We start from the raw sequence: 15,249 nt of genomic DNA on the forward strand, positions 1-15,249 counted from the left end.
TCCGTTGACTGAACATAGCGGCCGTTCAGTACTGAACAGCTGCTATTTACACTCAGCGATCAGCTCATCGCCCATCGTTTAGGCTGCATAAACGATGGGCGATCAGCAGATCGCTGATCGTTCAGTGTAAATAGCAGCCGTTCAGTACTGAACTGCCGCTATGTTAAGTCAATAGAGAGGGGCGGGGGAGAGTGAGGAGAGAAACCTCCTGCAGCCGTCCTGCTGTAAGCCAGCAATACGAACTCTTGTTGAACAGCACCAGAGTGAGTATGTGTGGGGGCGAGTGTCGGGCATTGTTTGCACCTGTCTAAATGGGCCTTAAGCCTAAGTTTATGTCAGTGTTTAAAGGCCTCTTTGAAGTGTCCCCTCACCCTGTTCCTGCAGTCTTCCTCACTCCCGGATGATGCCATCCTGTGTCAGATCGTTGTCCGTGGTGACACCTGGGAGTGAGACAGAGGGCCTTTTAGACGGAACGATTATCGTTTGGTGTAAAAGGACCCTTAATCTGTCCATGGAGGCTTCTTTAGCTTTACTCATTTTCATGTTGTATAGGATCCTTTCTTCACAATACAATGGGCCTCTCTGCTCCTAGAAGAAGGGTCAAGGATAGAAGCAAGATGACCAAGAAGATACTAAACCTCACTCTGGAGATCATCTACTTGCTGACCGGAGAGGTGAGAGATTCTTTAAGTTCCGTTACATGACCTCACATGTGTCTTACAGAAACAGGGTAGTGATTGGACTTGCATCATGTGATAAGGGCCGAGTTATAATTGGAGCAGTGGCTCCAGGCCCCGTGTTTCCCATTACTCAAGGGGGTCCCGGGCTGCTGCCTGATCTACAGCATGTTCAGAGGAGCCCCCATATAGGCACAACAACCTCCCTACAACTATTTTACCTATCCCAGCCCGGACGGTAGGATGTCTGATGCCCTGCTTCTGCTGATGTCACTCAGGCGCATTTCCGACTCCCTTGCAGGCTCAAACACATGGGTTGGAAACTTCATGTAAGCTCTGCCCACCCTTCAGCATGGCCCTTTCGTTGTCATTGTCAGTCCCGCATGATTTTCTTTCCCCCCTATGGCTTCTGGATCTTCAAGAGGTCAGAGCCTCAGAGGAGTACTGGACTGACTGGTGAGTGCGGTACGCGGCAGCAGTCTAGACTAGTAACTGACTGTCATTAACTAGCTCATTTGGTCTGGACAGACAAAGGGTTATCATCTCTCCTCTCTAAAGGCCCATTTAGACACAGAGATCATCGCTCAAAAGATGGCTTTTGAGTGATCATTTTGCATAAACTACTAATTGGTACTAATGTCTATTAGTACCAATTAGCAGCCTGTGAGCCGCCGGGAGCTGAATTTATTCAGAGGACTGCTTGTTGTTCTCTGAATAAATTCCTTGTGTTCTGCCGTCAGGGCTGACAGCTGAGACAACGCAATCAGCTGTTCTCAGCTCTCCCCAGGCAGAGCACAGCGTGCGGTCCTGCTGATCAGCTGTTCTGCTGAACGATGGTTTATAAGCCGATCTGAGAACAGTTGTTCGGCAGAAAACGGAAGGATGGGCACATTAACATGCAACGATTATCGCTCAACAGGTGGCTTTTGAGCGATAATCGTTGTTTCTAAATGGGCCTTAACTCTTCCTAAGAGCCTTTTACACTGACTAATCATTCAATGTAAATGCGTGCCCCCTACTGAATGAAGAGCGACAATTTGTACGACTTTTCGTTCGTCGTTCAGTTTCTGCATGCAGAAAATTGAATGATGGATCGGTCGTGTGAACAGGCAGTCGTTCACTTACTATGAATAGAGATGGGTGGCCCAGAACAATCCCCAGCCGCTCCACCTACATTCATTAGCGATGATCGTTCCCCTGTAAAAAAAAAACAACAAAAAACACAGAAACAACTATAATTGGCACGACCCTTAACCCCTTAACGACCAGCCCATAGTGTTTTTACGTCCTCCCGAAGTGGGCTCTATTCTCTGAGGACGTAAAAACATGCTTCCTGCAGAGAATAGTGCCCCTCGGGCTGTGGACGTGACAGCTCCATGCTGTCGGTGTCCGCAGGTAGCTGACAGCATGGAGCTGTCATCCCGGGCTGTTCGGAGCCCCCCCCGGCATTGCGATCGGCGCTATGCAATGGATAGCGCCGATCGCAAAAAAAGTAAATAAATGTACATAAAAGTTAAAGATTCAGCTGCTCCGATGGATCGGATCCATCGGAGCAGCTGAAATTACTCACCGAGGTCTGGCACGCTGCTCCCCGCTCTCCTGCCGCTCCGGGGCCCGAAGCCGGTCTTCTGCGCATGCGCGCCAGGCGGCATTACGTCAGCCGCATGCGCAGAAGGCTCGGCGGCGCGGGAGATTTAAAATCTCCTGGCTCCCGGCTCCTGTAGGTAGCCGGGAGGCAGGAGATGTCAGCGGGGACTGCGGTGAGCGGTCCCCGGTACCGCGATCGCCGTTATCCAATGGTTAGCGGCGATCGCGAAAAAGTTTAAAAAAAGTTTAAAAAAAGTCAGTTTCACCTCCCCTCATGGATCGGATCCATGAGGGGAGGTGAAAATACTCACCCCCAGTCCTCAGCGGTGTCCCGATGTCCCGGGACCCGAATCCCCGTCTGCGCATGCGCGCCCGATGATTGACATCGGGCGCGTGCACAGACGGGCTCGAGCCCCGGGGAATTTAAAATCCCTCTGCTTCTGGCTGCCATGTGTAGCTAGGAGCAGAGAGATTATACCGGGGACATGATCACTGTCATCCAATGGATGACAGTGATCATGTAAAGTGAAAATAAAGTGTAAAAAAGTTAAAAAAAAAAAAAGTTAAAAAAAGTTTAAAAAGCGTACGTTTCATCTCCCCTCATGGATCATATCCGTGAGGGAGGATGAAAGTACGTACCTAAGGCCCCCAGATTTATCCGCGGACCTTACCACAGCTTCTGCACACGCGCCCGTCGCCAAAATGGCGGGCGCATGCGCAAAAGCTGTGGATTGCCAGGATAATTTAAATTCTCCCTGCTCCTGGCTACAAAACGTAGCCAAGAGCATGGAGATTTAATGGGGGTCCGCGGTGAGCGGTTCCTGGTCACGTGTTCGCCATTATCCAATAATGGCGATCACGTAAAAGTAAAAAAAAAAATTTGAAGTTTCATCTCCCCTCACTGATGCGATCGGTGAGAGGAGATGAAACTTTTTACCGGAGGCCTGCGTATTTGAATCCCGACGCAATCTTCCTCCGTGGACCTTCCAGGATTCTGCACATGCGATTGCCGGCAAAAAGCCGGACACATGCGCAGGAGTCAGGGAGCCCAGGAAACTTAAAATCTCCTTGCTCCCAGCGACCAACGGTCGCCGAGAGCCTGGAGCAGTGACCAGGGGCCTCGTTGAGCGTTCCCCAGTCACGTGATAAAAAGGTAGCGATCTACCTTAGGCCGGTCTCACATGACCGGATAGGAATGACGGATTCCGCATGCGTCTGATCCGTGGTAATACGCAGATCAATCGCATTGGATTACACAATTCCGCTCACATTAGCGGGTCAGAATTGCGTTATCCACTCGCAGAAAAGAGAACGCAGCAGGTTCTATTTTACTGCGGATATCGGCAACATAGAGCCCATTGTGCTCCATGGTTGCGAATATACCCGCAGCCCATACGCAACTACGTTGTATACGGGCTGCGGGTACCCGCGTCATCGCTAAGCGATGGTGCGGGAAATACAAACAAAGGTGTACTGTGCATGACCGCCTGTGTGAGTAGGCAGTTATGCGCAGTACATTACGCAGCCGTACGCAGGGTCACAGCCGGGCTCACAGATGGGATCCGCTGTGGGCCTCCGCAAGCGGATTCCGCCTGCACCCGCGTGAGCCCGGCGTTATTCAGACCGCTACCTGTGAGACGTATTTTACAAGAAGCCCCGGGAACGCTCGCTTTCCTGCAGTTCCAGGAGCACCTTGTTGAGCGCCTTCTGTGTGAGACCGCCGCACCTCATCAAGCTTACGGAGACTCACGGAACGCCACTTTTTACACCCCATCCCCGCCGCTGAGGTCATGAAATACCCCCAAAAAGCATGAGAGGAGGGGGGGGGGGGATACCCGGTTTTATTGCCCCATGGGCCCATTCCAACCAGCCTCCGTAATTACCCCTGTCATTGGAAATACTACACAGTTCACATTTTTACTTTTATCTAAGATTTGCGAACGCCAAAAAGGGCGTGGAGGGGGAGGGGGGGAATTTTTAGGGAGTCAATCTTTATTCTGTACAAATAAGCAATGGGGCCTGGAATTTATTCAGTTGTGCCCTAAAATCCAACAGGTGTTCCGTCCTTTATAGGCCTTGCCATGCGTCCTGTAAGTAGATTAGGGCCACAATGGGTATGTTTCTGAACTCGGGACAAACGGGGGTATCCATTTTGGGGTGAACGTCTTCATTCCTATGTACACTGTACAAAAAAACTGTTTTTAAATTGAAAAAATTGTCAAAAAAATTGAAAATCGTAACTTTTTCCTTCTGCTTTGCTTAGATTCATTCAAATACTGTGGGGTCAAAATACGCAGTACACCCCTAGATGAATTCGTTAAGGGGTCTAGTTTTCAAAATGGGGTCATTTGAGGGGGTTCTTTATAGTTTTGGCCGCTCAATGGCTCTATAAGTGGGCAATGGGGCCTGAAATTTATTCAGTGGTACCCTGAAATCCAACGGGTATTCCTTTCATTGTAGGCCTAGCCATGGGTCCTGTAAGTCTATTAGGGCCACAATGGGTATGTTTCTGAACACGGGACAAACAGGGGTATCCATTTTGGGGTGAAAGCCTTCATTTATATGTGTGCTGTACAAAAAAAACTGTTTTTAAATTGACACAATAGCCCAAAAAATGAAAATCCTATTTTTTTCCTTTTGCTTTGCTTGAATTTATTCAAAAACTGTGGGGTCAAAATATGCAGTACATCCCTAGATAAATTCGTTAAGGGGTCTAGTTTTCAAAATGGGGTCACTTGTGGGGGTTCTATATGGTTTTGGGCGCTCAAGAACTCTACAAGTGGGCAATGGGGCCTAAAAGGACTTCAAGCAAAATCTATGTTCTGAAAGCCACCGATTACTCCTTTTATTTTGGGCCCCGTTGTGCATGCGGACATAAGATTAGGGCCACAATGGGTATATTTCTGAAAACAGCACAAACAGGGGTATCCATTTTGGGGTGTAAGTCTTCCTTCATGTGTGTGCTGTACAAAAAAAGCTGTTTTTAAAATGACAGAATTGCCAAAAAAACAAAAATCCAAATTTTTTCCTTTTGCTTTGCTTGAATTTATTCAAAAACTGTGGGGTCAAAATGCGCAGTACACCGCTAGATAAATTCGTTAAGGAGTCTAGTTTTCAAAATGGGGTCATTTGTGGGGGTTCTCTATGGTTTTGGGCGCTCAAGAACTCTACAAGTGGGCAATGGGGCCTAAAAGGACTTCAAGCAAAATTTGTGTTCCGAAAGCTACCGGTCGCTCCTTTCATTTTGGGCTCCGTTGTGTATCCAGACATAAGATTAGGGCCACAATGGGTATGTCTCTGAACACGGGACAAACAGGGGTATCCATTTTTGGGTGCAAGTCTTCCTTCATATGTGTGCTGTACAAAAAAAGCTGTTTTTAAAATGACAGAATTGCCGAAAAAACGAAAATCACAATTTTTTCCTTTTGCTTGGTTTGAATTCATTCAAAAACTGTGGGGTCAAAATATGCAGTACACCCCTAGATAAATTCCTTAAGGGGTCTAGTTTTCAAAATGGGGTCATTTGTGGGGGGTTTCTATGGTTTTGGTCGCTCAAGAACTCTACATGTGTGCTATGGGGCCTAAAAGGACTTCAAGCAAAATTTCTGTTTTGAAAGACACTGACTACTCCTTTCATTTTGGGCCCCGTTGTGGACTCAGATATAACAATAGGGCCACAATGGGTATATTTCTGCACACGGGAGAAATAGGGGTATCCATTTTGGGGTGTAAATCCTGATTTTCATGTAAACTATAGGAAAAAAATATGTCTTTAAAATGACAGATTTGCAAAAATATGAAATTTTATTTTTTCTCCTCTAAATTGAATTAATTCCTGAAAAAAAACTGTGGGGTCAAAATACTCATGACACCCCTCAGTGAATACATTAAGGGGTGCAGTTTTTAAAATGAGGTCATTTGGGGGGGTATCTATTATTCTGACACTCATGAGCCTTTCCAATCTCGGCTTGGTATAGGAAAACAAAGTGTTCCTCAAAATGCTAAAAAGTAATGTTAAATTTGTACGTCTCCTAAATAGTTAAAAAAAAACGAAAGTTTTTCCAATGTGCGCCCAAAATAAAGTAAACGGGTGGAAATATAAATCTTAGCAAAAATTTCTATATTATGTTTGCACATATTTAAGATATTGCAGTTGGAAATGTGAAAAAATGACGATTTTTTCAAAATTTTCCCAATTTTGGCGCTTTTAATAAATAAACACAATTTCTATCGGTCTATTTTTTTCGCCTAAATGAAGCACAACATGTGGCGAAAAAACAATGTCAGAATCGCTTGGATATGCAAAACCTTTCTGGTGTTTTTCCATGTTAAAGTGACACATGTCAGATTTGCAAAATTTGGCCTGGTCATTAAGGCGCAAACAGGCTTGGTCACTAAGGGGTTAAGGCCCATTTACACGCAAAAAACATTGGTTCAAAATCGTTCAACACGAGTGAAAGTGAGCGATAATCGTTACGTGTAAACGCTTGGCCATCGTGCACTCTTCGTTCACTTGTCGTGTATCGCTGAGTTTTGAACTGCATAAAAAATAGTAGTTTGGTTTAAATGACATTTGTTCAGTCGTTTAGTCTTTCAAACGACTTGAGGGGAAGGGTGATTGCCATGCTAAACACAATGACTACTTGTTTACTCATGTGGGAGAAGACAATGGCTTTTCTTCGCACTAGTTAAAAACCTCCTGGCCAGAGATTCTTTGCATAAACACATGCACACATGAGCAAACAACATATACAATGTTTACATAGATAACGAGGGAGATGGAGAGGATTTCAAACTATTATCTTTACGTGTAAACGCTCAGCAGTCGAAAGAAAAAAAATAACTCGTTCGTTCAGACGATAACCGTTGCATGTAAATGGGCCTTTACTCACTCTGCCGACAGTATAAATACTTTATTAGTCCACTGATAAGGATGTGGAAGTTTTACGGTCTCTAAATTAGTGTTAGGGGGTCACCAGGCCAGAGTGTTATCTCTGCTCCAGATATTCCACTCTGTCATAAAATATTTTAAAATATTTATGCCTGTATTGAGAGTGTCAAAAATGGTTATAAATTAGTTCTCACAAATCCTTCTAGGACATTGAGATTTGCAGTTGCCTTTTAATTTAGTAAGTAACCTTCAGATGTTCTATCCATGGCTAGAAAAATGCTAAGCCACAGGTAATTCGGTCTTTCTTTGTGTGGTGCTGAGACCTCATCCTTTCAGGTGGGAGTAAATAGCATCAAGAAAAGTTATTTGAAGTTTAATTTAAAAATTTAAAAAAAAAATGTAAAAATTAAGAATACAGATTTTTCTCTAAAAAAAAGAACAACCCTTTTTAAATAGATAAAATGTTTAAAAAAGCAGCATAAATTAGGTATTACCGTCTTATCTTTGCTTGATGAATGCCGTAAAAATAACCTTAAGGACACTCTTGCGCACACAGCTTTTTACCACGGCATCCCGAGTGCCGCGTTAACCGCAATACAACTTTCTTATTGATTTCAATGGGGCTTCTCAGACCTGCGCTCAAACGCAGTGCTTGTAACGCCGTGATTTTCGAGTGCTGTCTATTTTTCAGGGTTTTTGCGTTTAACGCACACTATCACCCATCACAATGCTGGGGTGCGTTAAAAAGCGCTGTCAAATGCTGTGATGTTTGTTAAGAAACTCAGCTCGAAATCACGGTGAAATGCCGCGGTTCCGAGTGGAGTTTGAGTGAACACGTGTGAGTGGCCTAAAAAGTAATGCCACAATTGTTATTTTTTTTTGTTTGCCGCCTAAAAAAACGCAATAAAAGCAACCCAAAAGTCACATGTAGCTGAAACTGCTATCTACAAAAACTGCAACTCTTTCTGCAAAAAACAGGACCTCACATATCTCCGTTGCTCGAAAAACAAAATTGTTTTTCTTCATTTTTGTGCTATAGTAAAAGAAAAACAAAAAAACCCCAACTTATATAAACTTGGTACTGCAGTAGGCCCCCTGTCCACGGCAGTGAATTCACCGGCAGTAAACTGCCGGCAAATCACCCCAGCCGACGCTTTCCATGCTATAGAAAGCGCCGGCACCTGTCCACGAGCGGAGAATCATTGCGATTCTCCGCTCGCGGCAGGCAATTCGCAGCATGCTGCGAACTGCCCCGATTCTCCGCGCTCAGCCTATCTATTAGATAGGGCTGACCGGCGGAGATATGGTGGCGGCTCATGCTCCCGGGCGGTTGCTCCCGCGGCGGAGCTTCTCCACGGGATACCGCATCGCCCGTAGACAGCCGGCCGTAATTGTGCTAATCTAGATAAGGTTTCGTGTTATTCTTACCGAATGGTGAACGCTGCAAAAACCAAACCCAAAGAACAATGATGGAATTCCTGAGGATTTTTTTTCCAATAGTTGTGTTATCAATCTGTCATCTCACAACCCCACTAATGTGGAGGCCAGTGAGCTCTTCAGGGGACTTTCATTCTGTCCTATTAACCCCTTCAGTCGCAGGTTTCTTACCCCCCTGTCAGACCCACCAGGGCAGGTTTTTTAAATGGGCCAATCATTTATTTTCAACTAATTTTGCGGTCGCGTTCCAAGAGCCATAACGTTTTCATTTTTCCACTGACACGGCCACATTAGGGCTTGTTTTTTGCGGGACAAGTTGAACTTTTTGATGGCATCGTTTTTGGATATATATAATGTATTGCATAACTTTTGTAGAAAAATTAGTAGGGAGATTGGGGGAAAAAAAGAAATTCTGCCATTCGTTTTTTGGATTTCATTTTTATGGCGTTCAGCGTGCAGAATAAATAGTGTGATAACGTTATTCTCTGAGTCGCACGATTCCGGCGATACCAAGTTTATACAGTTTTTATGTTTTGCTATTTTTGTACATTGAAAACCTTTTTTTTCTTAATGGTTTGCTTTTGTGTCGCCACATTCCAAGAGCCGTGTTAATGTTATTTTTCCATTTCCAGAGCTCTAGACGGCCGTGTTTTTTGCGGGATGAACTCTAGCCTTCATTTATCTAATTTTTAGGAACATGTAAAATTTTGATCGCTTTTTATTCCGTTTTTTCTAGTGGCAAGATTAACAAAATCTGTAATTCTGGCATGTTTTTTATTTTTTTTTTCACTGCATTCTCTGAGCTGTATAAATAATATATTAAAGTCAGTCTTCAGGCCGGTACAATTATGCCAATACCAAATTGTAATAGTTTTTTTTCTTTTTCACGTTTTTTTCACACTTTAAAAAAAAAAAAAAAAAAAGGAATAACATTTTAAATCACCCTCCTTTTGTCATATCTATAATAAAAAAATCTAAATCATAAAAGTAAAATACATATTTGGTATCAACGCGTCCGTAAATGTCAGATCTAACAAAGTAGTGCATTATTTTTCCTGCACGGTGAAAGTAGTCTGAAAAATAAAATAAAGAACCGCCACAAATGCACTTTTTTAGTCACCCTGTCTCCCAGAAAAAATGCAATAAAAAGCAATTAAAAAGTCGTATGTATTCTAAATTAGTACTAGTGTAAACTAAAGGACATCCTGCAAAAAATGAGCCCTTGCTCAAGTACATCGACAGAAAAATAAAAAAGTTATTGCGCGCAGAAGATGCAGCAGAAAATAATTTTAAAAAATTAAATGTCTTTGAAAAAAAATACAAGTACTACAGCAAAAAAAAAACCTATACAAGTTTGGTATCGTAGTAATCGTACTGACCCATAGAATAAAGTTATCATGTCATTTTTGTTGTAGCTTGTGCGCCGTAGAAAGAAAACGCACTGAAAGATGGCGGAATGTCATTTTTTTTTTTCATTTTACTCCACTTAGAATTTTGTAAAAGTTTTTCAGTACATTATATAGTACAATAAATAGCACCATTGAAAACTACAACTCGTCCCGCAAAAAACAAGCCCTTATACAGCGAGGGTGATGGAGAAATAAAGGAGTTATGATTTTTAAAAAGAGGGGAGGAAAAAAAGAAATGGGGAAAAAAGGGGCTGTGTCATTAAGGGGTTAAATAATGTGCTAACTTCCTTCTCTGGGTCATTACGACGCAGGGATACCACATGTGAAATTTTATTTTTAATTTTTTACAACGTAAAGGGAGACAAGTGTTTTTTTTGTTTTTTATTTTTTTAATAATTTTTAAACTTTTTTTTTTAAACTTTTTTTTTTTGTCCCTTTAAGGGACTTCCACAGAGACCCATCAGGACCCCCTGATCACATTCCGGGGGTCCGATGGTGACAACCCTTTACATGCTGCAGTCACATAGACTGCAGCATTTAAAGGGTTAACAGCAGAGATCAGAGGTCTTCTCTTATCTCTGCTGTAAGAGCTGGTGCCTGACTGTCCTCTGACAGCCAAGCACCAGCTCTCCCTGCCACAGAGACCATCGGCTTGCTTCTGACAAGCCGATGGTCTCTATGGCAACCTGTAAACAAAGTAGGAGTTTGAAATTAAAAGCAGGAAATTGCGGGCAGATCGGCAATACCTCCCTGCTTCTTATTTCAAAGACCTGAACTGCTCTGTGGAGGTCTGTGGCATTGTGCTCCGCAGCTCCCATAGTGATACATAGCTCGGAAATCTTCCAGGCTATATCGCTGTGGGCAGTGGAGCTCGTCCCGGAAAGGTTCCGGGCGTGCCACTCAAGGGGTTAAACGCTCGACAAAACAGAAATTTGTAGCCACATGGAGGAATATTTGGGGAGACTAAGACTGAAAGAGTTCTTCCATGACAAAGAGGACACAGGTCTTTCAAGGACCCAAACACAGGAGAAACAAGGGGCCAAGAAGAAGTCTGATTGGACACCCCCACTTGGCCGCAACCCCACTTTAAACAAATATATAGACTCCCTTAGACATGAGGTGCAATCTACTATACTGGACAAGCAGAGAAATGAAGCATTTAATATCAATATGCAGGAAAGAAGGGCCATCTGTGCACTTAAGAACAACAAGGAGTTCACCATTAAGCCTGCAGATAAAGGTGGTGCTATAGTCCTCATGAATACATCAGACTACATGAAAGAAGCAGACGGACACCAGATACTACACCAAACTGGATCAAGATCCGACTCAGAAATGTGTGAGGGAATTAAGAAGGGTCATCAGAAACCCGTCTGTGGGCTCCACAAAACTTTAAGACTTGATACCAGAGAACCCCAGAGTTGGAAAATTCTATATGCTTCCCAAAACACACAAAGCTGGCAACCCAGGGAGGCCGATTATCTTAGGTGTGGGAACCCTCATTGAAAAAATTTCAGAATGGGTAAAAGGGGTCCTTAAAACACTAGTGAGAAATACAACCAGCTACTTGCAGGACACCACGGACCTACTGAATAAACTGTCAACCATAGGTCCCCTCCCGGATGGCGCAATCCTGGCCACCATGGATGTGGAATCATTATACTCAAATATCCCACATGAAGATGGACTGACCGCCTGCCAGACACACATTGAGACCAATGGGGTCACCTCTGAATCGGTGTTACTACTCAGTATTTATCCTCACACACAATTATTTCTCCTTTGGCAAAGATATTCCTGCAACTCACTGAAACCTCCATGGGCAGTAAAATGGCACCGCAATATACCAGCCTTTTTCATGGCAAACTGGAGAATGACTTTCTGGCCTCCTGCTCCAGCAAACCATTGGCCTACTTCCGCTACATTGATGACATCATAATCATCTGGATCAACAGCGAAGAAGAGCTAGTAAAATTCCATGAAAGATTCAATGCATTCCACCCCACCATAAACCTAACGTTAAGCTACTTGTATACAGAAATCAACTTTTTGGACACCACCATAAAAATCTCGAACAACTCAATACAGACATCCCTATACTGGAAACCGATTGATCGGCCGACATACCTCAGATGAGACAGTTCCCAACCTAAACACATCAAAAAGTCCATTGTCTACAGCCAGGCCATCAGATACAACTGTATCTGCTCCAACCCAACAGACAGAGAGGAACATTTATACCACCATAAAAGGACATTTTTAAACCAGGGCTACCATCCAACCTCAATAGACGACCAAATCACCAGAGCCACCAGTATACCCAGAAATCAACTACTCTGATACACAGAGAAGGAAGGAAACTATTATGTACCTCTAGTAGTGACCTACAATCCACAGCTAGAGCAGCTAGAGGTACTAAGGAAAACCACAAAGAAACTCCACCATACCTACACAAGGATGACTGCCTGAGAACTATATTCCCAGACCCTCTGCTCCTACGTTACAGGCAACCTCCAAATTTGACAAACCTTATAAATCGGGGGTGCATTGCTCTCTGATAACACAAAAAGGAACTTATTCCTGTAAAGTAAGGAGCTGCAAGACCTGCTGACATGTACAGACCGCAGACAGGATACAAATCCCAACACACAGCAGGACTATAAGATCCCGGGGACATTCACATGTTCCATGTCCGATGTTGTGTACCTGATCCTGTGCAGTAAATGTCCTGTCCGGGGGCTTTATCTTGGGGAAACAGGACAAAAACAGAGCCAGGATGAGATCTCATCGCCACACGATTAAAGAGAGACAGAATTACCTGCGGCCGAGCACTTTTCTAGTCACGGACACGACATTGAACACATGAAAGTTCTTATACTTAAAGGCAATTTTAAGTCCCAACGTCTCAAGAATTTGGGAATATAAATTTATAACCATCTTTGATACTATCGGAAACTGAATGAATCTCGGAGGGGGGTTTACATCAGTGGAGATTATGAGAAACCCAGAGCAGAGGTAACTCGCTGGCCTGCTGACCCCCTAACATCAATTTAGAAACCATAAAACTTTCACATTCCTTGTCACTGGACTAATTAAATATTTACTGTTATCCCTTTCTGGTATTAATCTAAGTGCTATTAATCACAACGTTTGCCCTCTTATCCTGTTCTGGAATTTGTTTCAAGTACAAACTAAGCACACCATGTTTGTGCCCTCCTAGGTGATCATCTGTATATGTTTTTATATAAATACATCTTTAGATCTGTTCCATTATGCCCGAGGAAGAACACTGCGTAGGTTCGCAAGCTCGCTATAACATCATGTATTTTTGTTAGCCATTAAAAGGTCTCATATCTACATGATTACATGGTTTCTCTTACTGAGAACAATCGTAGCAAGATACGAAATAAGCGATAGTTATACTGACATGTTAATTGTTTGAGAAATGGGGTAGGGGGGGTGGAGGAGGATAGTGAGTTAGGGATGTGAAAGGAGTGGAGGACATAGATGGTAAGGAGGGAAAGAAGAGAATTGGTTAGGACAGGAGGCTATCAGAGCAAAGGCAAAGACAAACCCCAGTAATAAAACAAGTACAAGTTGCAGTGGACCCATTTAGAGCTCAGAGAAGCATTTATACTGAAATCAGTTTAGGCCAAGGGTCCCAGATAGCTCCTAATTTATCATGAGATCTATTGGCCCAGCCTCCCAATGACCCCTTTTAATCTGTTTCTAATCTTGTACTAGTCTTCCACTGAGAAAATTCTCTGGGTCTTGATGGCCCACATTAGGCCAATCCTTAAAAAGGTTTTCCAGGCAACGTTGGCTGTGGGTACCGGGATACACTGGGATCGACGCGAAAGCCACTGCTCCGACTCCTGTACCGCAGCTCTCACTGCAATTAATGGGATACCAGCCTGCAATTACGGGCAGCGGCTACTACACAAGGGTCAGAGCAGTGGCTTCCGCTCCAACCCTGGTGTATCCCGGACTGATATCTGGTGCTGCCTGCAAAAACCCCTTTAAGAGCTTTAGCACAGAGGGCCATGATTGGAGAGGTGAGGGATTCTGGGAATGTATATAGTGATATTTATCAGGGTCTCCCTCCATATACAGGATTGCACCATAGTGAAGAAAAAATCTGGCGAGTGTATCCCCCTCACCAGTTCTCCCCATTTGTCAGAAGGATGGAGCGGGACCCAGAGGCCCATCATGGAGCCTTCACCTCATTCACAGATCTATGGGGGAAACAATGATGAGAAGATCCTGGATCTCACCAACAAGATCATTGAGCTGCTGACTGGAGAGGTGAGGCTGCTGGGAATGCTGGGACATTATACGTGGGGGATAATATGGCTGGATGATGACCGTATCATTATGTTGTCAGGTTCCTATAAGGTGTCAGGATGTCACGGTCCATTTCTCCATGGAGGAGTGGGAGTATTTAGAAGGACACAGAGATCTGTTCAAGGACATCATGATGGAGGACCACCAGCCCCTCAGATCACCGGGTAAGGGTACACATTAGTCACCTAGATACTACATCCTCTGATAATCACATATACATATAGCAATCAGTCACTTTGTGTTTTCCGTAGATGGATCCAGTAAGAAAAACCCATCAGAAAGATGTCCCAGCCCCCTGTATTCCCAGCATTGTACAAAGAAATACAACAGTGCCCTGTGTGGGGAGGTAAAGGGTTTTCTAGTGATACCCACTGGAGTGTACACCCTCAGAGGTATCGTTCAGATTCTCGTTGGATCGTGGGAATATGAACAATAACCATTCAGTGTAACTGCTGCCAGCAACTGAACGACAATTTGTTCACTTAGGCCTCCTTCACACGAACGACACGGCATCGCTGCGAGAAAATCGCAGCGATATCGCATCGCTACACCGGACGATATCGATGCGAGTTTCTCGCAGCAATACCGCGATTTTGTAGCGCTACAAAGTCGCATGTGATGCTACAAAATCACGCGATTTTGTAGCATCTGCTACTGTGAAAGTTGCATCGCATCGCATGCAAACCGCGTTTTCGTGCGATGCGATGCAACAGAGAGGAAGGCTCCATAGAGAAACATGGGCTACAAAACCTCGCGTGTCGCGGGCATATCGCCAGACCTGGGAGGTTTGTGTGTCGTTTTGTAGCATGCTACAAAACATCTCGTGTGAAGGAACCCATAGGAAAGCATGGACTTCACATACATGCGATTTGTAGCATCGTAGCAATGATACAAAATCACGTGA

General features: G+C 44.0%; 1 protein-coding gene across 1 annotated transcript in view; it reads left to right on the forward strand.

The window, feature by feature from the left end:
* LOC136587426 (zinc finger protein 850-like) overlaps positions 1-15,249 on the forward strand; it is a 117,070-nt gene that overhangs the window by 50,113 nt on the left and 51,708 nt on the right. The window contains exons 10-13 of the mRNA XM_066585994.1: positions 553-674; positions 14,115-14,306; positions 14,386-14,509; positions 14,597-14,691. Of these exons, the coding sequence (XP_066442091.1) occupies positions 553-674; positions 14,115-14,306; positions 14,386-14,509; positions 14,597-14,691 (533 nt within the window). The remainder of the gene's footprint in view (positions 1-552; positions 675-14,114; positions 14,307-14,385; positions 14,510-14,596; positions 14,692-15,249) is intronic.

Source organism: Eleutherodactylus coqui, chromosome 13 (assembly GCF_035609145.1).
Source record: "Eleutherodactylus coqui strain aEleCoq1 chromosome 13, aEleCoq1.hap1, whole genome shotgun sequence".
NCBI lineage: Eukaryota > Metazoa > Chordata > Amphibia > Anura > Eleutherodactylidae > Eleutherodactylus > Eleutherodactylus coqui.